This window comes from Desmodus rotundus, chromosome 6 (genome assembly GCF_022682495.2).
Source record: "Desmodus rotundus isolate HL8 chromosome 6, HLdesRot8A.1, whole genome shotgun sequence".
In the NCBI taxonomy this organism is placed as follows: Eukaryota; Metazoa; Chordata; class Mammalia; order Chiroptera; family Phyllostomidae; genus Desmodus; species Desmodus rotundus.
This window is the reverse complement of record NC_071392.1, coordinates 28,348,229-28,370,200: the sequence shown is the minus strand read 5'-3', so window position 1 is coordinate 28,370,200 and position 21,972 is coordinate 28,348,229. Positions and strand designations below refer to the sequence as shown.

Sequence of the window (21,972 nt, the reverse complement as noted above, 5' to 3'; positions counted from 1 at the left end):
TACATTAAGTCTCTGGCAGTTATATTGCTGATTAATGATAAGACAAACCCAGAGGTTTTGTATTTATTGTAAGTCTGTTTCAATGCTCGTACAGGCCCCTAGTGCCTGATCTCTCCCCCTGGACCAGCAAAGACACCTCTGTCCTTCACTGATGTTTCCGACAGCTGCACTCCGCACTTAGCACCTCTTTTGTATTCCATTGATCATTCGCCCTTCTGCCCAATAAGTATACGCACATGCGAACACATAAGTATGTACATAGTGGCCTACGTGTTATCATTGCAAGACATGCAAGAATATAATAACAGTGCAAAGCTTTTTCACAATCACTCAAAGTCCATAGTTGACATTATGGTTTACTCTTAGTGCTGTACATCTATGGGCTTGGACAAATGTTTAATAACACATATCCATCCTTACAATATCATACAGAATATTTTCACTGCCCTAAAAGTGCTCTGTGCTGTGCCTGTTTAGCCCTATACCCCTAAGCGTTGGCAGCCGCTGGTCTTTTCACTGTCTGCGTAGTTTGGTCTTTTCCAGAATATCATGTAGTTGGAATCATACAGCACGTGGCCTTTTCAGATTGGCTTCTTTCACTCAGTGATATACATTTACATTTCCTCCATGGCTTGATAGCTGATTTCTTTTTAGCACTGAATTATATTCCATTGTCTGGATGTACTATAGTTTGTTTGTTACTTCACCTACTGGAAAATACTTTGGTTGCTTCCAAGTTTTGACACTTATGAATAAAGCTGCTATAAAATCCATCCACATGCAGGGTTTTATGTGGACATAAGTTTTCAGCTCCTTTGAGTGAATAGCAATGAGCACGACAGCTGGATCACTTGGTGAAAGTATGTTTAGTTTTGTAAGAAACTGCCAGACTGTCTTCCAAAGTGATTATACCATTTTGCCTGCTCACCCGCAGTTAATGAGAGTTCCTGTTGCTCCACATCCTCTCTAGCATTTGGTGTTATTAATGTTCTGGATTTTGGCCATTCTAATAGTTGTGTAGAGGTATCTCATTGTTGTTTTAATTTGCATTTCCCTGATGACCTATGATGGGGAGCATCTTTTCATGTGCTTCCTTTCTATCTGTGTATCTTCTTCAGTGAGGTACCTGTTAAAGTCCTTGGCCCATGTCTTTTAATCCTCATCTGAAGACATGTATTTTTTTGTGTGTGAGAGAAAGGGAGAGAGAGAGAGAGAGGGAGAGAGAGAGGGAGAGAGGGAGAGAGAGAGAGAGAGAGAGAGAGAGAGAGAAAGATTGGTTGCCTCCCTTACAAACCACCAACCACCTTTGGTGTATGGATGATGTTTCGACCAAATGAGCCACCCAGCCAGGCTGGCCCATTTTTAATCAAGTATTTTTTATTGTTGAATTTTAAAAATTCTCTGTATATTTTGGATAACAGACCTTTATCAAATGCACCTTCTGCAAATATTTTCTCCCAGTCTGCGGCTTGTCTTCTCATTCTCTTGATAACTATGTAAATTTAATTAACACTTGACTGGTGATTAAAGGCAAGTATTGCCTTTTCTATCCTTCTAATAAAAATACTACATTTGGTCACTTTTTTCTTCATTAAGCCAACATGTAAGCATGCTTTGAACCCCATGCCAAGGCCTTTGAAAGAACGGAAATGCTCGAATGGGTGCATAGTCTACACATCTCTCCACTCAAACTTCTTCAAAGGAAAACAGTTCCTGCCAACCTGCACTATATTGCTTTAAGTTATTTTTACTCTACTATCATTTAAGTACATATAGACAGAGAACAAGGTATACATTCCTTGTACTTACTCATTTCATACATAACTACTGTGGGCTTACCGTGGTCCAGGCACTGGGATTATAAGAGTAAGGAAGGTAGACACAGTCCCTGACTTCACAGGCATGTCCACTCTGGTTGAGAAGGAAAAAAAGTGGGGAAAAAACCCCCAAATATAACTGACTCTCATTTCTCACAGTAAACTGGCAAACACTGAACCATTGCTTCTAGGGGAAATATAGGGTTAAATTCTTGAGAGTCTCTTCTTACCACGTTTTCATCAACCAGTCAATACATGATCTTGTTTTATGTGTGTTTCTGTTTAAAGACACCTATTTGGATATGTACAGTTGATCTATTAACATTGAATTGCAGCCAATGGCTCCTGCCTGAAGGCAGCTTTCCTAACATACGAATTCTCTCCGTAAGGTACACCCCAGCCTTCTTGCATCGGGACACTAGACAGCACTTTAGCACTACGCTTGGGGGCCATTTTAAACAGAGAAGTCACTGACAAGAAAACCCCCCAAAATGGAAAACACATGGCCCCCAGTAGACCACAGAAAGGGTGTTTGTTTACAGTGTGGGAGCTGAAACAAGACAGCAGTGGGCATGTGCAGGTCAGGTTACTCAAAGTTTTCTCCGCTCTGCACTTGGCCATGAATGACTTCGAAGTACTGATTTGGGGTTACACAATAAGTGAGAGAGTAGGCGATTGCAGAAACATGGAATCCCCAAATAACAAGGACCCACCGTACATAAAAATGACACATTGTGACAGGTGTTGGGAAGAAAATGAAGTGGGGTGAAGGGTGGAGAGTGAGGGGACATTGGGCCAATATTGTAGATGGGCGACTAGGGCCATCCTCTCTGAGAAGGGGACACCTGTGTAGACATGAATAATGAGAAGAAATCAGCTCTGAAGGTGAGGAGAAAGGAGGTATTGGAGGCAGAGGGAACAAGTGTAAAAGTCTGTGAAACAGGCAGGAGCCTGACTTGGCTTATGGGAGGAATAGGACAAAGGTCTCCATGTTTACAGCAAAAGTAGAATAGCAGGAGAGGAGGCTGAAAAGGGAAATCAGAGGATTCTGTCCCAAAGGGTCATGGGAAGCCCGTGAGGTTTTAAATTTATGTATGAGCTATAGCCTATAACTCTTAAATAATTTCACAGTTCCCCCCAAATTACAAACTAGACTGACCCCTTCCCCTTCTGTACTGTTTAAATGAACCACATTAACTTCATGCGACAGTGATGTTTCTCTGAAACTACAGTGGTGTCCACAGTGTGACTGTCCGGCTGACCTCACTGGTGACTGAGGGGTGACCCGCACCTGGCACAGACAGGCCATCTCCTAGTCCTCATTCCTTGGTGTTCTGTTTCCTTCTCTAGTCTGCCACAGCTGTCGTGAGAACGCTCTTACAGGCCTGGACTCTGACCTACAGGCACAGGGCAGCAGCATGGCGGTGATGCAGGGGCGTCCAACCTGCAGCCCACGGCCACAGTTGGCCCAGGATGGCTGTGAACGTGGCCCAACACAAAATCGTAAATTTACCTAAAACATTATGAGGTATTTTTGTTTTCATTAGTGTTCATGTGTTTAATGTGTGGCCCAAGACAACTTCTTCCAGGGTGGCCCAGAGACACCAAAAAGTTGGATATCCCTGATTCTAGAGCGTGTTTACATACTTTTTTTGATCCTCACCTAAAGGAAAATATAAAATAATACTTCTAGAGAACTCCTTAAGTTGTGCCTACCCCCAGGAATTAAACCCACAGCCTTCCAGGATTGTTTGAAAAACTTGCTCTCACAGGATTTTTAGGGCGGTGAAACCACACTGTACCTACACAATGGTGGGGAGTGGTCAGGGTACACTTGCCCCAACTCATAGCGTGTGCAACCATGCTACCAAGAGCAAACCTTCGGTAAACTTTGCCCTTTGGGGGATATTGATGATGTGCCAGCGTAGGTTCATGGGTTGTGACAAATCTGCCCCTCTGTGGAAACTCTCTGTACCTCCCACTCAGTTTTTCTGTGAACCCCGAACTGCTCTAAAATACAACTTTTGGGCCCTAGCCCAGGCCGTGGGTTCAAGCCCCAGTCAGGGCACATACAAGAATCAGCCAATGAATGCATCAGTAAGTGGCACAGCAAATCGATCTCTCTCTCTCCCTCTCTCTCTTTCTTTCTCAAAAATTAATAAAAAAAATATATAACTTTTCCAATAACACACACTCACACACATACATACAGCCTTGTTCTACAGGGAAAACTAAACTTCAGGAATGAAATAAGAGTCTATTTAAACAGAACTGCACAGGAAAGATTGCAAGGCAGCCCCAGAGCGTCTCAAAAGTCGGGAAGCAATGGCTGCGTCCCAGGGGAAGGAGTCGTCGCTGTGCGTGTGGGTGGTTGAGAGGAAATTGAGGGGTTAAGCAGGCCTTGGTCTGGATCACAGGACCGGAGCGTTTGCCAGGAGAGAGAGCTGTGCGTTCTCGTTCTCCAAGGGTGGGAAGCAGAGTGAACACAGCTGGAAGGCCACAGGGAGTCAGTGTGCAGAGGGGCCTGTGAACACGGCCCTCTGGCTAGAGCACAGGGTTTTGATTGGGGATGAGGGGGAAACCACTTCTGCAACGCCTGGTCCTGCCACTGCAGCGGCAGTCTGCCCCACCCCGTGGGATCATAGCGGTATTCATACAGCCCGGCTGCCTTGTCGGAGTGCGGGCCGCAGGATTTGGGGCATGGACGTGCCTTCTCAATGTAGCTGTTTGTACTGAGCCTGTCACTAGCTCGGCAGGAGGTAAAAATTACTTGAGTCTCTCCTGCCTCTCACCCGTCCAAAGAGTGAGGGAGAGGGCGGGAGGGTGTCAGAATGGGTGGGCATCGGGGAGAGTGAACCCTTAAGAACTGATGCTTTCAGTGAAAGAGGGTGAAGGACATTGAGAAGTTTACCCCCAGTTTTGGGGCACCCATGCCAGGCAAGACCCCCCACAGTGGAGTCCCTGTACCCTCCCATCCTCTGTATTTCGCTTTTCACTCTCAGAGTGTTTGGTTCAATATAGAAATTTCCCTCCCTCCCTCTCTCTCTCTCTCTGTCTCGCCCCCCAACCCCCCCCCCATCTCCCTTGCATGCACATACAAGTGCACACCAAATGATTTTAAAAAATAACTTTGAAATTTCAACTCTCAGTTAAGGGTCTTTCTCCTAAACAAAAAAGCTACATTTTAATCCGGTTCTATTGGTTCCCTGTTACACTGCAAATGTGAACTACTCACCATATGCAGGGCAATCATTTAAGCCCATTTGACTTCTTACGGCGAGGGTGATAACATTTTGGATTTCATTTTGTTTGTCCTATAAGAGTCTTGAGTTTTGGCCAAAAACCCAGGCCCTGGATGAATACGCTTCAGACCTCACTTTTTGTCACGGGGCCAAGTGGACTCCAGAGAGAGGGTGGAGCTGTCTGTTCAGACATGATTTTTAGTTTGCCCTTTGCCTCTGGAGCCAGGGCCCTGGCCCGCATCCAGCCGCACGAAGAGAAGATTATGGTATTTTCTAGGTAATTTTAAGGAGCACAAACCCAAAGTAAAGTCAGGTGGTTTCAAGTCTGCACTGAATTTTTCATGTTAAGGATTTGTCATGATTTGGGTTTTCAGCAGAGCTGTATTTTAAATGATGAAGGGAATTGTGTTCTTCTGGAGACAGGCATGTTTTGCTCGTTTGCTAATGACCTCTGGTTTTGCTTATGGGAGTTTCGTTAACAAATGGAAATGTAGCAAAATAAAACACTCTTTCCTTCATACTTTCTTTTTTTTCCTTTTCCTTTTTTTTTTTTTAAACAATGGGAACCCTTGTGATAAACTGTCAAAACCAGGCTATAGATATTGGTTATTGTAGCATCATTAATACTGTGTAAAAATAAATTAGTCACTTTGGCAATCAAACACATTCTCTTCATCTTTTGTCGGTGCTTTTAAACAGGGCCTTCTCCTGGCTGTTTGATAGATCCTATTGTTAGGAGAAGAGAGCTGTGGAGATGTATTCAAAATTTCTTTGAAAATTTTCCAACCTCAGGAACCCATTCAGCAGTAATTAGCCTTTAAGGAGGTGATAAGGAGCATGACAGGGACTGGCCTGGGGAGTGGAAAGGTCAACCCCAGCCTGTGAGAGGGGGTTCAACTTAAGGACTCACAGCCGCTCCATCCCCTTTGCCTGCTTGCCTTGCCTTTTCCTGCCCTTTCACCCCATCCCCTATCTCATCCTCTGACTGCCTTTTCTTAGTCAAGAGTGAGCCTGCAAAGGGTGACAAAATTCAACCAAAATAAACTCTAATCTCAAGCACGGAAGACTTCTGTCTCAGGGAAAAATAGCTGTGTCTTCAGGTAAAAGTGACTGTCTGAATTGAACAGAATTGTAATGTCTGGTTCAGGTTTAGTTGGGTCCCTGGCACGGTTTGACTCATTGGTACTGAGATAGCACTGAAGTCCACATAGATTTCCACTCTCCACCCTCACTTGTCCAAATCATCTTAGCAACGCTGCAGAACTATCAATATGATTTAAAGCTAAGCTGAAAATTAAACAGAGGCCTGGCTGGCTCCAGAGACAGGCAAACTTCTCCATTCACTGCCATCCCCTTTGCATGGAAGGCACAGTAAAGCACCAGGGGGAGCTGCCGTCGTTCACTGTAAAGGATGTGCCCAGAGATGCAGAATTACAGGGTAAATATGCCCGTGCGGGTGTGTGTTAGAGGCCAAGAGAGAAGGCCCTTCTCATTTGAGAGCTGTATTAGTTTGCTAAAGCTGCCATGACAAAGTGCCACAGCCTGGGTGGTTTAAACAACAGAAATTTATAACCTTATAGCTCTGGAGGCTGGAAGTCCAAGATCAAAGCATTGGCGGCGGTGATTTCTTCTGAGGCCTCTCTCCCTGGCTTATTGATGGCCTTCTTCTCCCTTGTCTTCACAGAATCTTCCCTCTGTGCTTGTCTGTGTCCTAATCTCTACTTCTTACAAGGACACCAGTCATGTTGGATCAGGGCCTGCTTCTATGACCTTATTTAACCTTAGTTACCTCTCTGAGGGCCCTCTCCTCATATATAGTCACATTCTGTGGTCCTGGGGGTTAGATCTTCAACATGTGAATGGGGCTGACATGAATCAACCCATAACAGAGCTAAGGATATTTCATTACCACAGTTGACCCTTGGCTGTGGACACAAAAAATAATGAGCTTCCCGTGAAGTTCTTTGATACACACCTCCTACTCCTAGTGCCTGAAGGCATCTCATCCCTTCAAAGCTGACTGCCAGGGTCAGTGGAGCCCTAAGGACCCATGGATGTGGAGGGGAAATGGTAGGAACAGTTGATGCTGTGTGGTTAATGTGAGAAGTGACGTTAGTGATGCTGAATCCGTGTTCAGGGCACACCTGCACACCGGGGCAGGATAACACATCGCCGTGTGGTGCTGATTTGGGTTCAGACTTGCTCATTATAGCCAATGCACCATTCTCCCATTTTCAGTCCTCCCTGTTCTTTTCCAAATAAATAAACATATAAGAATAGTCCATGGAAAAGCATGTTAATTTCTCTCTCTCTTTCTGACACACACACACACATGCACACACCGACTGAAATTCATGTTACAAAATATCCCAGGTACATACTGATGCTTTAAGTCCAAGGATAAGGTTTGTTTGTTTTTAATGAGATACCATTTATCAGACATTTAATTCCCAGTACCTTGTTCCTGCAATATACAGGAAATCCCTGCTTGGATTTCCTACCATCCAAGTTACTACTGACCTGCTTTTTATTCCTGTCTTTCATATCATTTTCCTCCTCAGGAACAGTACCCTCCTCCCGGTTCCTTGCCCATGGTGTACAAACAGGCTGAAATTTTTGCTGTGACTGGGCAGCAACCATGACCTTTGTCAGAAATTAGAGTTAAGGTAGCAGAGTGAGTGGAAAAGTTCTGAACTGAAGTAGCATCTAGAAGAACAAGAGATGGCCCAAGGAAGAGGCTGCATCAGAAAGCCACCACGGAAAGCAGAGGGTCAGCCCTAGGGAGACGAAGAAAGCCTCACAAGCTCAAATAAGCAGAAGATGGCTCAAGGCTCCGCCCACAGGCGTCAGGCAGAGATAGGAGTGGACCCAGAGGCTGCCTGCTTGATCTCCACTCTCAGTGCACTTTGTCTGCCTCCTATTGTCCAGGCTCAATACTGAGTGTTTGAGAAATAAATTGACATGAGAAATGGTCCCCGAAGTCAAGGATGTTACATCTAAATGGCACGTGGGTGTCTTAAGAAGAAAAAGACGGTAGTCCTGGAACAAACCCCAGGGATACTAGGACCCTCGTAGCAGTGGTGGCGATTGGATAGGATGACTTGCATTGTCACAGATGTGTCCTAAAATTTGGATTAGCTTGCCCAACCACTTGAAGGAGGCAGCCTGCACTCACACTGACGACTGCCACGTTTCTCAGCCACTCCTCAGCCAATCCTGCTAGTCCTTCGACACTCTGTCTCCAAGGCCCTCTGATAAACCCTGCTCACTAAATGCACAGGCTGCTGCTGCTGCTTTTTTTAAATCCTCATCTGAGGATGTTTATTGACTTTAGAACGCGAGGAAGGGAGACAGAGAGAAACATTGATGTGAAAGAAACACAGGTCAGTTGCTTCCTGTACAGACCCTGACCAGGGACCAAACCGAAGCCTAAGCGTGTGCCCTGACCGAGAATTGAGCCCTCAACCTTTTGGTGTACGGGATGACTCCAACCAACTGAGCCACCTGGCCAGGGCTGCAATGGCCTCTTTTTAGTGTTCATCTTATGTCATACTGTCTATGACTCATTCTTGCAGCTCTGTCCAGTGGGTTACATTCTCTCGGTTCGCCTGGGACCTCTCCACTGGTTCTATCTCCTTTACTCTCTTGGCCTAGTTTTTCGAAATGTCTCTCACAGGCCTTTTTCTCCTTCCTCCCCACAGTCTCCTCTCCCTCGGCACCTCTTGTGAATGATTCCTTGACATGAACTTGAAGGCCTCACTGTCTTTCAGTTCCAGACCTACATTTGCACTGCCTTCTTACCCTGAGTGTGTGGTTACTCCCGAGACTCACATGTAGCACATTTAAATGACAACCCAGACCGTCCTCCTCTACTATGCTGCTGCTTTTTGATTCTGGGCCCTTATCACTTAGTTGTCCACACTAGAAAAACTGCGGACAGTCACATGAGGGTTAGACATCTCTGAATCCACTTAGCGCATAACACAGTGCTCTGCACGTGTATCAATACATGTTTAATAAATTAGTAGCGATTGCATCAAAATCGCTTAACTCTATACTCAAAACATTCAAAACAGGTTCTCAGCCCTGCCTGACCCAAACCAAAACTATTTTCTCCCATAGGACGACCTCACAGCCCCCATTCCCCTCACCTTCGCAGCTATCTGGGAATTCCACGCTGCTTTGCCCAGCCAGTCTTTGCATGTTTTGTTGTCTTCTCCTTGACTGGCTTCCTTGCCGTTTATCAAAGTCTGTGCATCTTTCAAGGTGGTTCCCATCACCTGTCCCAGATAATACCTTCCTTGACCACATCAGACCCTGGTAACCACTAACACCCCCTCCCCACCAAATCTCTGAATTCCTCTGGCACCTAACATCTGCACCCCAGAATTTACCACCTGGCTACATCCTCATTCTCTTTCTTTGGTATAAACAAGACAGAAAACCAGTCTCTTTGCAAGGGATTCGCAGACACGCTAAATTCCTCCTTGAGTTTTCCCCAACAATGGGTCTTTGAGGAGGAATTTATATTCGTTCTTTCTTCAGATGGTGAAATCTACTTACCTCCTTGCGATACGATGTGTTTTCCCTTTCATCTTAGTTATCAGGAAATTTAGAGCTCTTCGGTACTAGATTGTAATAATCAGCTTATCTCAGGATCCTGGTAATAGCTATCTGTTCTATCTGCCTCTGTTTTGTGTTTATTTTTAATTTTGCAGTGTATTTAACTTGTAAGACACCATAAATCCTTTTGGAACGAAGTGCGAAAATAGACCCCCAAGTAAACAATATTCTTCTCTCTTATTATTTCATGATTTTTATTTTCCTACCTGGATTGGGAGTCCCTGAGAACAGCCAGTCTTGTATTTCTATTGATTGCCCAAAGTAGAACGCGTATGGTAGGTCCTTAATAAATCATTGTCGATAGACTAATACTTGGGGATATCCTAAGAGAAATAGCCTACTTTGTTAAAGCAGCTTCGATGATTGTAAACTGAGATGGAAACCTCTTAAAAATAAATCTAGAAAAGGGACCCTGAACACATCTATATCTGCTAGCATTTTGTTAAATGTTTAAAGTATCAGGAGAAGAAAAACACAATAAAAATCAAAAGTTATAGTTTTAGCTATTACAGTATCTAATCATAGTACTTAAACCAGGTGAGAAGATTAACAACATCAATCGTTTACTTCCAGTAACACTCACCAGATGACAGTGTGTTTTTTCCACACCCCCAAGCTTTACTGCCTGCCTTTCTGATAAACACGGCATTCAGGTGGTGTCTCATTTCCTTTTTTTTCTTCCCTTATCCTCATTTTTGCTCCCTCTTTCCCTTTGGTTCTAACTTAAAGTAGCAAATACTAAAATTGGCTCTCAATAAAACTACCTGTGCCAGTCATGAAATTCTTTTCTGTCTAACTTTTCTGGGGGGAGGCGGGAAGGGAGGGGAAAGGGGTTTCTTTTTTAAGCTCACCCAGGGAGAATAACTTTGAAAGAAACCACAAGAATGTAATCAAGTCACAGCCAGACTTAGCCTGTGTTCATACTTCCTGTCCTTTACCCTCACCCCCACCCCAAACCCCCCAAACATTCACCCACTGACACATACCTATAGCCGTTAAATATTTTTACAGGCATGTGTGAATAATCCATGTAAGTATAAACACTTTTGAGACTTAAAATTCACCCAGCTGACTGGGCTTTACCGTTGTGCAAGAAGTGAGGGCTCGGCGAACCCTTTCCTACGCTCTTTTAACCAGAACAGAAATGTTTGCCTTTTCCTTTCAATGATACGCCACATGAGTTGCCCTCCCCAAACTTCTCCTTCTAAGCAACAACGTTTAAGGAGAGAACAAGGATGATAAATAGCAGGTCCAACTATCTACATCATTATAAGATTCAAATATACACCCACGCCCACCTACTGGTCTAACCTGCATTTTATGTCTGATGGTGGAGGATGAAATAAAACCCATCTTTATCTCCCAGAGTGACTGTTTGGGGACCAGACACATGTGGGCCCGTCTCAGTCATCCTCATGTCACCTCTTAACCTTGCAAACTGTCCACGGTCTGTAATTCATACTCGGTTATTCTCCCGCAGCCATTTCCAGCGTCCCAAATCTCCTCACCTCATACTTAACTTGTATTTGCTTTCCGAAAAGAAATTAACTTCAGTTTGGTTTAGGTGGAACAGAATAAGGTAAATCAAATCTGTTGTCGAGCAGGAAGCATAGCACTTCCATTCTACAGTTCAGCCGAGCTTTTGAATTGACACTAGTGAGGTCCTCCGTGCCCGTTCTCTCCGCCATTGGAACAGACGCAAGTGTCAGGTATTCTGACTCTAGTGTCATATAAAAGACACATTGCATTTAACGGCAGGAGACACAGGAGTGCAGACCTCCAAAAAACTCGCCTTGACCCCTTGAGAAGGTGCCCTTCGTAGGTATGTATAGTCAATTGCTGATGTAAGAAGTAGAACTTAAAATTGAATTATTTTGATAATTTTACCATTAGACTTTAAACGTGTTGAATGGGAGAGATCTAGGTGTTTGGGCATATGACTTCTCAGAAAGGAGTGGGTATTTGTCTAAATGCTGTGTTTACTAAATGTAGGGAGACCAGCATGTCAGATTAGCTCTGGGAACCAGCAGTTTAGAAATATGTGAGTCAAGTGTAATCCAGGGGTCTAGGTTCATAATTTGATATTTGAAAAATATTTTAAAAGAATTACATAAATGAGTATATTTATGAATTCAGTTATGTTGGCGTGACAGTTGGTCAGCCAGATGCTAGAGTCCAGGTTGACGGTTTAAGGAACAGCCTGGAAATGTTCTGCCACTCAGCCCGCCCACCAATAAAACGTAGTTGGATGATTTCACATTAAATAAGTAATAAATAAATAGGCAAAACTGCTTGAGCCTGCAAATACCACTTTACGTGTGCGTCCTTCCAAATGCTCCAAGTCTTCAAGGCAAGAACACAACTATGCTTTTCGCTGCTTCTAGGTCGAGCCTGTTGTCACACTTCGACTCCCCCTAAGCCTCAATCCCAATGTCCAGTGGCTACTCAGCCTGGCCTCAGGGAGGGAGAGTACCAGTCCAGTGAACAGCCGTCCCTGCTTACTAATGGCCACCCGTGCAGTGACCCTCCCTGCCTGCCTCGACCGAGGAAGCCAGGGGGCAGAGCGTACCAAAGGGGCCCCAGCAGCTCAGATGAAAGCAAATCAGAGAGCACCGCTGCTCTCTCAGTGTTTCCACAGTGATGTTGTACAAAGTTGTGCTGCCGAAACGCCCATTTTAAAGAAGAACTTCTAGGTGGAGCGGATATTCATAAAAATCATGCCACTGTCGGTAAATACTCCTTTTATGAATTAGGCAAAGCTTGTAGTTTTTTTTCCATGGCTTTAAACACTCAAAAACTAGTCAAAACCTGTGAATATGTATACATTCTTTTATATGGATAATTATCTTCTTTATTGGTGGCGCCTCCTGGATTAGGAGGATTCTTCCACACAAATAAGCAGTAGAGGAAGGTCGTGCAACAAAGAACACCTTTCATGTGGCTTTAGTTCTTACTGAGCAAGACTTCTACATTTCTAGAAAGACAAATGCTAAATTCCTGGATTGCTATAACCTTCTTTCTAATTATTTTTTATTTTTAATTTTTGTTTATTTTTTAATTTTTACTTATTGATTTTTAGAGAGAGAGAAGAAGGAAGGGAGAGAGGGAGGGAGAGACTGAGAGAGAGAGAGACAGAGACAGAGACAGAGAGAGATTGATTTATATATATTCATTGGTTGATTCTTTTTTTTTTTTTTTTTTTAATATATTTATTGATTATGCTATTACAGTTGTCCCATTCCCCCCCCACTCCACTCCATCCTGCCCACTCCCCTCCCTCCCACATTCCCCCCCTATAGTTCATGTCCATAGGTCATACTTATAAGTTCTTTGGCTTCTACATTTCCTACACTATTTTTACCCTCCCCCTGTCTATTTTCCACCTATCATCTATGCTTCTTATTCTCTGTACCTTTCCCCCTCTCTCCCCCTCCCACTCCCTTAATGACAACCCTCATGTTCTAGTTGTTTGCCTAGTTTGCTCTCGTTTTTGTTTTATGTGTGGCCGTTAATAACTGTGAGTTTGCTGTCATTTTTACTGTTCCTATTTTTTATCTTCTTTTTCTTAGGTAACTCCCTTTAACATTTCATATAATAAGGGCTTGGTGATGATGAACTTCTTTAACTTGACCTTATCTGAGAAGCACTTTATCTTCCCTTCCATTCTAAGTGATAGCTTTGCTGGATACAGTAATCTTGGATGTAGGTCCTTGCGTTTAATCTTGGGTAATGTAATTATGATGTGCCTTGGCGTGTTCCTCCTTGGGTCCAGCTTCTTTGGGACTCTCTGAGCTTCCTGGACTTCCCGGAAGTCTATTTCCTTTGCCAGATTAGGGAAGTTCTCCTTCATTATTTGTTCAAATAAGTTTTCAATTTTTTGTTCTTCCTCTTCTCCTTCTGGCACCCCTATAATTCGGATGTTGGAACGTTTCAAGGCGTCCGGGAGGTTCCTAAGCCTCTCCTCATTTTTCCAAGTTCTTGTTTCTTCATTCTTTTCTGTTTGGATGTTTGTTTCTTCCTTCTGGTCCACACCATTGATTTGAGTCCCAGTTTCCTTCTCATCACTATTGGTTCCCTGTACATTTTCCTTTGTTTCTCTTAGCATAGGCTTCATTTTTTCATCTGTTTTTCGAATAGATTCAACCAAGTCTGTGAGCATATTGATAACCAGTGCTTTGAACTGTGCATCCGATAGGTTGGCTATCTCTTCGTCGCTTAGTTGTATTTTTTCTGGAGCTTTGAAGTGTTCTGTCATTTGGGCCATTTTTTTTTGTTTGTTTCTCTTGGCGTGTCTGTTACTTTAAGGGGTGGATCATTGGTTGATTCTTGTGTGTGACCTGACTGAGGATTGAACCCTCAACCCTGGTATATCAGGACAATGCTCTAACCAGCTGAGCTACCTGGCCAGGGCTCTAATTATTTTAAATTAACTAATTCAAATTAAAGTCTTGATGTATTCTTGGTTAATGTATGCAAACAACAAGCAGACCCACCACACATATTCTGTTCAGAATAGCTTACCCAAAGGGTTTATGTCTAGTTTTGAATTTCTGACCATGATAGAAACAGGTAAAGATATCATCATTTAGGTGTCATGAGTATTGTTTTAATATTAGCCACAGAAATTAAGGTAAATACAAGATGCTTTATGCTTTAGAAGGATCCCCCATTAAGTTCAAATAATGTTTTCCAGTGATAGTACCAAACTCGCAACACCTCTTTTGGTCCGAGAGAGTTGGTATTTTGGTTTGGTTTGGTTTGGTTTGTGAGTTTTGGTTTGTTTGTTTAAGCATTTTCTTTTTATGGTGGAGGTATCCATTTTTGTGTGAGCCTGAAATTTTGGGGTCCTTTGGTGGTTTTTTAAAAGTGATATTGTGGTCTCACATTTTAATGTTTCCTGGAAGAACTGGATGGCTATTTATTTTAATTACTTCACAGGAACCCACATGGCAATTTTTGAAGAACATTTTCTTATTACTCATTGTTTAGTATTTTGGTCATCATCTTTTTTCCCCCAACAGGATATAGCCTTCAAGATAAGATTCTATGAGTTTTCTTTTTAGTTCAGAATAAAAATACAAAAATTCTACTATTAGGTGTTGGCCCTCACCCCACCTACCCTCACAATACCCCCTGCCTCACTTCCCATCCACTCCAAAAAGAAATTTTCAAGGATTGAGTAAACATTTCTACAAAGTCTGCTTTGAAAGCTAATCATTAGAGCCAAATGCAACCTCAAGGACCACAGTGTTTGGAGGTGTTAGGCATTTTAACACGAACCTTTCTCTTCTCCCATTTTCAAAATACTGAAGCCTATTGGGATACCGAGAGGTATCTGATAAGAGGAAAACAAAAAATATGGAGGAAAATAAAACAAACATTACACTTTTCCAATGTAACTTTGGTACATTTCTAACATCAGAAATAGAAACTCATGTCTCAGGAAATCATTTTATAGTTAACGGAAAAAATATGCAGCTCTCTTCATTGTTAGAAGTATACTTACAAAATCAAAGCTCAAATCTAGAGATCAAGCCTTTATTGTAAAAGGTTGATGGACGTTGTGAACAGAATCTACTACCTGCCTCTCTTATGTAAATTTAATATTATTATTCCTTCTCAGTTGGTCAAATAGGAGGTCTATTACTTTTATAATTTCAAAAATGTTACTAAAAACCACCCTGGTACATTTTATATGTGTGTTTTGATGAAATACAAAGTAAGAAAAAATCACTGTGATATGAATTCTACAGAACATCAAGGAGGATGGCTTTAATACATAACTTTGAATAACGCTGTAAAAAAACTTTCAGCCCTGGCTGGTATGGCTCAGTGAATCGAGTGCAGGCCTGCAAACCGAAGCATCACTGGTTCTATTCCCAGTCAGGGCACAAGCCTGGGTTGCAGGCCAGGTCCCCAGGAGGGGCACAAGAGGCAACCACACATTGATGTTTCTCTCCCTCTCTTTCTCCCTCCTTTCCCCTCTCTCTAAAAAATAAATAAAATATTATATATGTATATGTGTATGTGTATATATATATATACACATATATGCACACACACATATATATATAAACTTTCACACACTTGATGCCATTCAGTCCTCACCACACAACAGAGCCATAGTGTCACAAAGCCAGTGGGAACCCTTGAGGGCCAGCCCTCCACCTCACAGGTGAAACAACTACAAGCCAAGGATAAGTTCAATTTCCCAAGGTCTGCAGTCTTTCCACTTTCTCCTCCTGTCTTTTTTGGCCTGTCCTCCCTAAGTGATCCCTATCTTTCAGATGATTTAATTTGAGTCTCTCACCCAAAGTCTTAGAGACATGTAGTGAACTGGGACCCGCAGCTTTGCCTTCCAGCATAATTTTATCCCACCCCAATGCACGGCCTGCTCATCTCTGCTGGCGAAAGGGCCGAAATTCCCATCCACTTTCCTAGTTTTTAGGAGAAAAAAGATGTTGCTGTCACAAGGTGCTAAAGATGCTTGGAATTCTGTGGGTAACATCTTCAGGATTATTAATAACCGACTCAGGAAATAAAATAAACATTCTGATTTTGATCTTTTCCCACTCTTTCTACAAGTGGGTGTTTAGCAAATATGGTTGTATTGAATGGGATAGCCAAGATGCTGTTTTTTCTATGAAGACAGAAGACCGTTGCTGTGTTTCATAGAGGACCCCAGGGTCCCAGCCCACAGGATGTGCTGGACAGCTAGGAAAACCAGAGACTCACATCTAGCTCCACCACTTACAACCTTCATGGCCTGGGGAAAGCTACTAACTTTCCTGAACTATAATTTTCCTTTCTGTAAATACCGTCTACCTTACAGAGATTTTATGTGGATTAAATTAGAGAATGTGTGTATAGGGTCAGGCACACAGCAGACACCCAACAATTTACCCTTCCCTGCCCCGCGTGTCTGCCTGGAAAGTGTCTGGTCCCCGCTTCTCCGTTCTGTCTGAGACTTGGGGTGTTCAAGTCCAGCTGGTCTGTGTCGCCCTGGAAACTCGTCTGACACACCAGGTGTGGCGGCTTCCTTTCATTGGCGTGTGTCGTACATGGAGTGGGTTGCATAACAGCACCATTTCCCCTTTCTTTCTTTCCTTTAATGGTTCACTCGCATTAAACACGGCATTAGGAGAAGAAACACAAGGGGTTTTTCTCCCATGAAATTTGTTTGTTTTGAAAAACTCTTTCTACAGTAACATGCCGCGGAATAATATTTAGCTTACTAAATGGTCTTGAGCATTTTGAAGAGTAAAGATTTAAAATCACCAAGCTTCCGTGGCTTTAATATATACAAATGATATTTCAGGATCTTCCTCAAAATCATTGGTCCAATTTGGCCCTGCATTCTCCACGTTTTCAAAACTTGTGGTTTTCTAACATCAGTGACGGAGCAAGAGGCAGTTATAACACCATTGTGAGTCCAGACGTGTATGCTTCAAAATTCAAATAACAGCATCTTTAGACCCCCATGCTTTTGATATATTTTATGAAAATGTTAATATTTCATAGTATATGTGTTTGCTATGAAATGTTTTTCATTGGGCTTTCAGATTACCCTTTGGGTCTCAAATAAAAGAGAATGAAAAATTCCTTTATTGAATGAAGTATATAATTAATATTCAAAATAACACCGCTTACTATTGTCAGAGGGACGTTAGCTTACGCATATGCCGTGCTCATTTGAGAAGAAATGGTGGGGAGATGTCTGTTCACGTGGTACTCTGAAAACGGACTCAATTCTGACCAAGACCTTGTGAATGTATCAAGGTTAAAACAAAGCCTTTGAAAATACAAGCTCTTCTCTCTTTCCCCAGACACGCACATACTCTAGCCTGGAATTACTTGCATGGTGACTTTCATAATGGAAGGTTCAGTCTTGGGGGTGAGGGGTGTTAAGGAAGTTGGGAAAAACCTAGAGAAGAATAATAGCATTTCTATGCCATCCTGTTAAATGTGAGAAAATTGGTTTTGGTAACATGAATAATAGGAGTTATTTCCAGGTGTTTAAAAAGTGAAGTCTCCAAGATTTACTACAAGTTCACCTAAGTTTCTCAGAGAAGAAGCTAGTAAAAGAAAAGAGGAAACAGTACTAGAGATTAACAGTATAAGTTACTGAGAGAATTAACATATCAAATAGTATCCGCTCCTTAGAAAATGGCTCTTTAAAAGCTGGATGGTCTTCTAACCACTCAGAACAAGGACTGTAGATGCATGTGTTTGCTGTATATCTGTATGTGTATATCTGTGTCTAGACTTCTGTGTAATCAGTGATACTACCAGCTGGTTATTGAAAAAAGATACTGAGAATCAACTTTGCTAGACATGTGTAAGTCTTTCCTACCCTTTAAGTTTAAGAAAAATATGCTACTCATGTGCTTTAACAAATAGTCACTGGCTTGCTATAAAATCAAGAAATGGGGCAAGAATAATCTTGTACTAAGAGTTAGGATTTAATATTCACAAGTGGTCAGTGGAGAACCAGCTACTCCACATCGCCTTGTCTTCCTATGTTGATAAGGGGGAAATGATATGGTTGTGCTATTTAGTGCCCTTAATTATTTAGATTTTCTGGAGAAAGTATTTTGAATCATCTAGTTCACACAGTGAGAGGAAGAAAGAAACTACATAAAGAGCAAATAGGCAAATAATTTTAGCTCCAAATCACTATGCAGACATGGCATATAATAAAAATTTTGTCATAAAAGAGTTACAGAATATTAAAATACAAAACTATAAGGCTAATATCCTTTTTAATTCTTTTTGAGATCTCAAAGTCATATATACTTTTTTTTAAATTACTCCCCCATTAGATACTTTTTGAATTAAAAATAAGACATGTCTCACAGGTGCACGACCAACACCTACACGCACACAACGGGCCGTCTAAAACTTCTGTGTCGCTTTAATAGCGTTACACTTGTGTTCGCTTCTACGCAGCGCCCAAGTAATTTAATTCACAGAAAGAGGAATCACTTAAGGTTAGGACCTTGACAAATGTTTGCATTTCATTTAGGTTTTGGGAGTTTTCTCTTCTTCCCACTGATGTTGCTCCCTTTCTGTTCTGCCCCTGCCCTGCGTGCCTTTTACGTTCACTCTCAGCACACTCGGAGAGTTGGGTGTAATGTCTGGAGCTGACTCCCTGCACATCCGTTCTCTGAGCGTTCAGTGCAGATTGCTCCCATCGCATGGTACCTTTTCATGGTCTTTTACTCCGGCCGGTACAGGCATTCAGTCGAACCCATGAGTACAGACAGCTGACTGGATGAAGATGACTTGGGGGGAAAAAAAAAAACTTCCATTGTTTAGATTTCTGTCAGAGGATATAAGAATACTTAATTTCTTTTTATCTCTAGGGCTTTCATTATCATTTAAATTTCATTTTACATTAATTGATCAGGGATTAGTAAAGTCATTATGCAGAAATTAGAATAAGACAAGCCAGATGGAATGAATAATTCATGAAGTCCAATTACGTTTTATTTCTGGTGTACTTTCAAACTTGCCTCTGACTTCTATGCTATTTTGATGTGACAATATTCACTGGAAATCAAGAGTGCCATTTTAATTTATTGTATCTCTCCAAGTGGAAGCATTTGTATGCAGTGAGGGTGTGCTAATGCATTTTCCCCAAAAAACACCCATTTCAGGGCTCTTAGAAATACTGGATGATCAAATAGAAAATGTGATTCATCTTAGGAGGTTCAGGGTGGAAAATGGAGCCACACCAGTCCACCTGACTTGGGTGCACTGACCTTAGGTAGACACACTAGGGTCTTAGAACCCTGAGATTTTTCACTTCTCTGGACAGCTGCAAATCCCCTTAAAATATGTTCCCATTCTCCCGCCTCAAAGGAACCATTTGGTCTAGTGTTGGACTGGAAGCAGAATTGCAGCTGCAGACAATGGCCACGAGGTGGCAGGAGTTGCCTTCAGTGCAAAGAGTTCGGGAGCCACCAGGACTGCAAGGGTTTGCAGAGCATCCGCGCGGGTCGGATCCGGGCAGACGGACCACGATTGGGTTCGGGCCCCGAGAGACTCGCAAAACGTAGGGAGGCTGGAATTCCGACCTAATGCTCAGTCCCGTCCACCTGCCTGGAATGCCTCTGTCGACGGTGGCTGAAACCGCCTCCCCCACCCCCCACCGCCGTGGGTCCCAGCCCCCGGCCACTCAAGAGCAACCCCCCTCCACCCTGGTATTTATTTATGCCACTGGACAGTTCTAGTCACATTAAAGCTGCGGTTCACCTTCTCGAGGACTTTCATCTCGGGAAGTTTTATGACACTTTGTGAATGTGCAAAGTTTTTAATTAGGCTCGCTAGACAGCCCCAGGCAGCAGCAGCGCCACAAAGTCTTCACGGTCTCTCTGCCTTACAGCACAACAAGCCGCTCTACTCCTTTGAAGACAATGCCGACTATGTGTACGACGTCATGTGGTCCCCAGTGCATCCCGCGCTCTTTGCCTGCGTGGACGGGATGGGGCGCTTGGACCTCTGGAACCTCAACAATGACACCGAGGTGAGCGGCGGCGCAGGCGCGGGGCCGGGGGTGCTGCCAGGGGGGTGCAGGCGGCCTCTCTCTGTCTCCCCCTCTCTCCGCAAAAAGAAAAAATCCGGCATTTTTTGGACAGACCCTCCAATTGCAGCTGGGCTGCCGACCCCCGTTCTTGACTGCTCTGAAGAGAATTGGCGGATGCATTGGCCAAAAAAAAAAATAATTTAATCCCACTTCATCCCTAAACCGTGGCAGGTCCTGGACAATTGACGACCCTTTTTTGCAAAGAGCAAAACGATGCTTGTTCAATGCTTTCCCCTAAGGGAAAGGACACACAGGCATATTTCATAGGGGGGCTGAAATAACTCTATTGGCAAACATTTGGGAAAAGTAAGCTTTTGTGGACCGTGACTGTAGACTGGGCTTTTTCTAAAAGGGTGATTTGTCAGTTTTCTCTATTTGTACGATTCCCATTTTGAATTCATAGAAGATGATTCTGTTGAGTGATTATGTTTAGATTCAGATCCAGCCTTCATTTAATTTTTACAAGGTCAACAGTCCTTGACTTAAGATGTTGACCTCGCAGGCAGACTTTTCTACAATAGTTTCCAAATCTGAGCATGTATGTTAAACTATTTAGTAAACATCAGGATTTTAACATGTCCCGATTTACCATTTTAAAATAACCATTTAAAATGGTTATTTTAAAAATAACCATTTAAAAATATCAATTGATAATAAAGAAATATTCTTTTAAAAAATTAGGCTCTCTATATATTTGTTTTTAAAATTATGCCATGTGCATTATTCCTTTTTTCCACTCAAAATTATTGAGGTGCTAATTTGGCTATGTGGTTTTCTGTTGGCTTTTTAAACATATGAATATTAAATGTCTTTCAATTTAATAAAATAAAATGTTCTCTTCGTCATTCCCTGGTGTCTGATTTAGGGCAACTCTCCATAAATAAGAATGGACAGGTAAGAGGAACAAGTGTTGCAAACTATATGTCAAGTGGAGAACAAGAGAAAGCTCTTTTGAAGTGTTTTGAGCAGGAAACAGCTCAGCCTTTTTAATTAGGAAGCTTACAGCTGGAGGATATGAGGAGGAGCAGACTCCCCTAGGTTTTTTTTTTTTGGTTTCTTTTTTTGAGGGAGGAGGCTGGGAAATATCTTTCAGGTGTTAGTATTGAGTCACTGTATCTTGCAAGACTATATACACCTCTAACTAATGCCAAATAGTTATCTTTTTAAAATATTTTAACTGAAGTCTATTTTCCCTTTTTGCTAGAAGAGCTATGTATGTGACAAGGATAAAGGTTATGTAATGAAGCATCTTTGAAAATAGACTTTAAATAGAAAATTTAAAGAAATGAATATACACAATGCCCATTTATTTGGATGTTGAAATGTTGTAACATTATTGTTTTTCATAGAAAGATGTGATTACTCCACATTGTAAGTTTCCCAAAGTCTTTCATCACTGTTGATTAAAATCATATTGCCTATATCTTCTAGAATAAACTCATTCACTTACAGCAACCAAAAAACACACGTTTTCCAGATTGACTGAAGAGATTCCCTGTATCAGAAATCAGACTTCGTAGAAGTGATGTTTAGGTAACACCCAGCCACAGTGCAGTGGGAGTGAGCGTTCTCTAAACTCCTTGATAATTCCTGTGTTACTGTTTTTTTTTTGGGGGGGGGGGTCAGCTTTTTAGGTAAAATGAAATTAATGTCTCAATACTGCCAAACATCATTTTCCCCTTCTTTTTCTCTAGGTGCCAAA

The 21,972-nt window shown here is 42.4% G+C and overlaps 1 protein-coding gene across 15 annotated transcripts in view; it reads left to right on the top strand.

The window, feature by feature from the left end:
- Positions 1-21,972, top strand: part of DYNC1I1 (dynein cytoplasmic 1 intermediate chain 1) — a 287,402-nt gene that overhangs the window by 245,566 nt on the left and 19,864 nt on the right. For all 15 annotated transcript variants that reach the window (XM_071221672.1, XM_024577250.4, XM_024577251.4 and 12 more), the window contains one exon: positions 20,070-20,210. In XM_071221672.1, the coding sequence (XP_071077773.1) occupies positions 20,070-20,210 (141 nt within the window). The remainder of the gene's footprint in view (positions 1-20,069; positions 20,211-21,972) is intronic.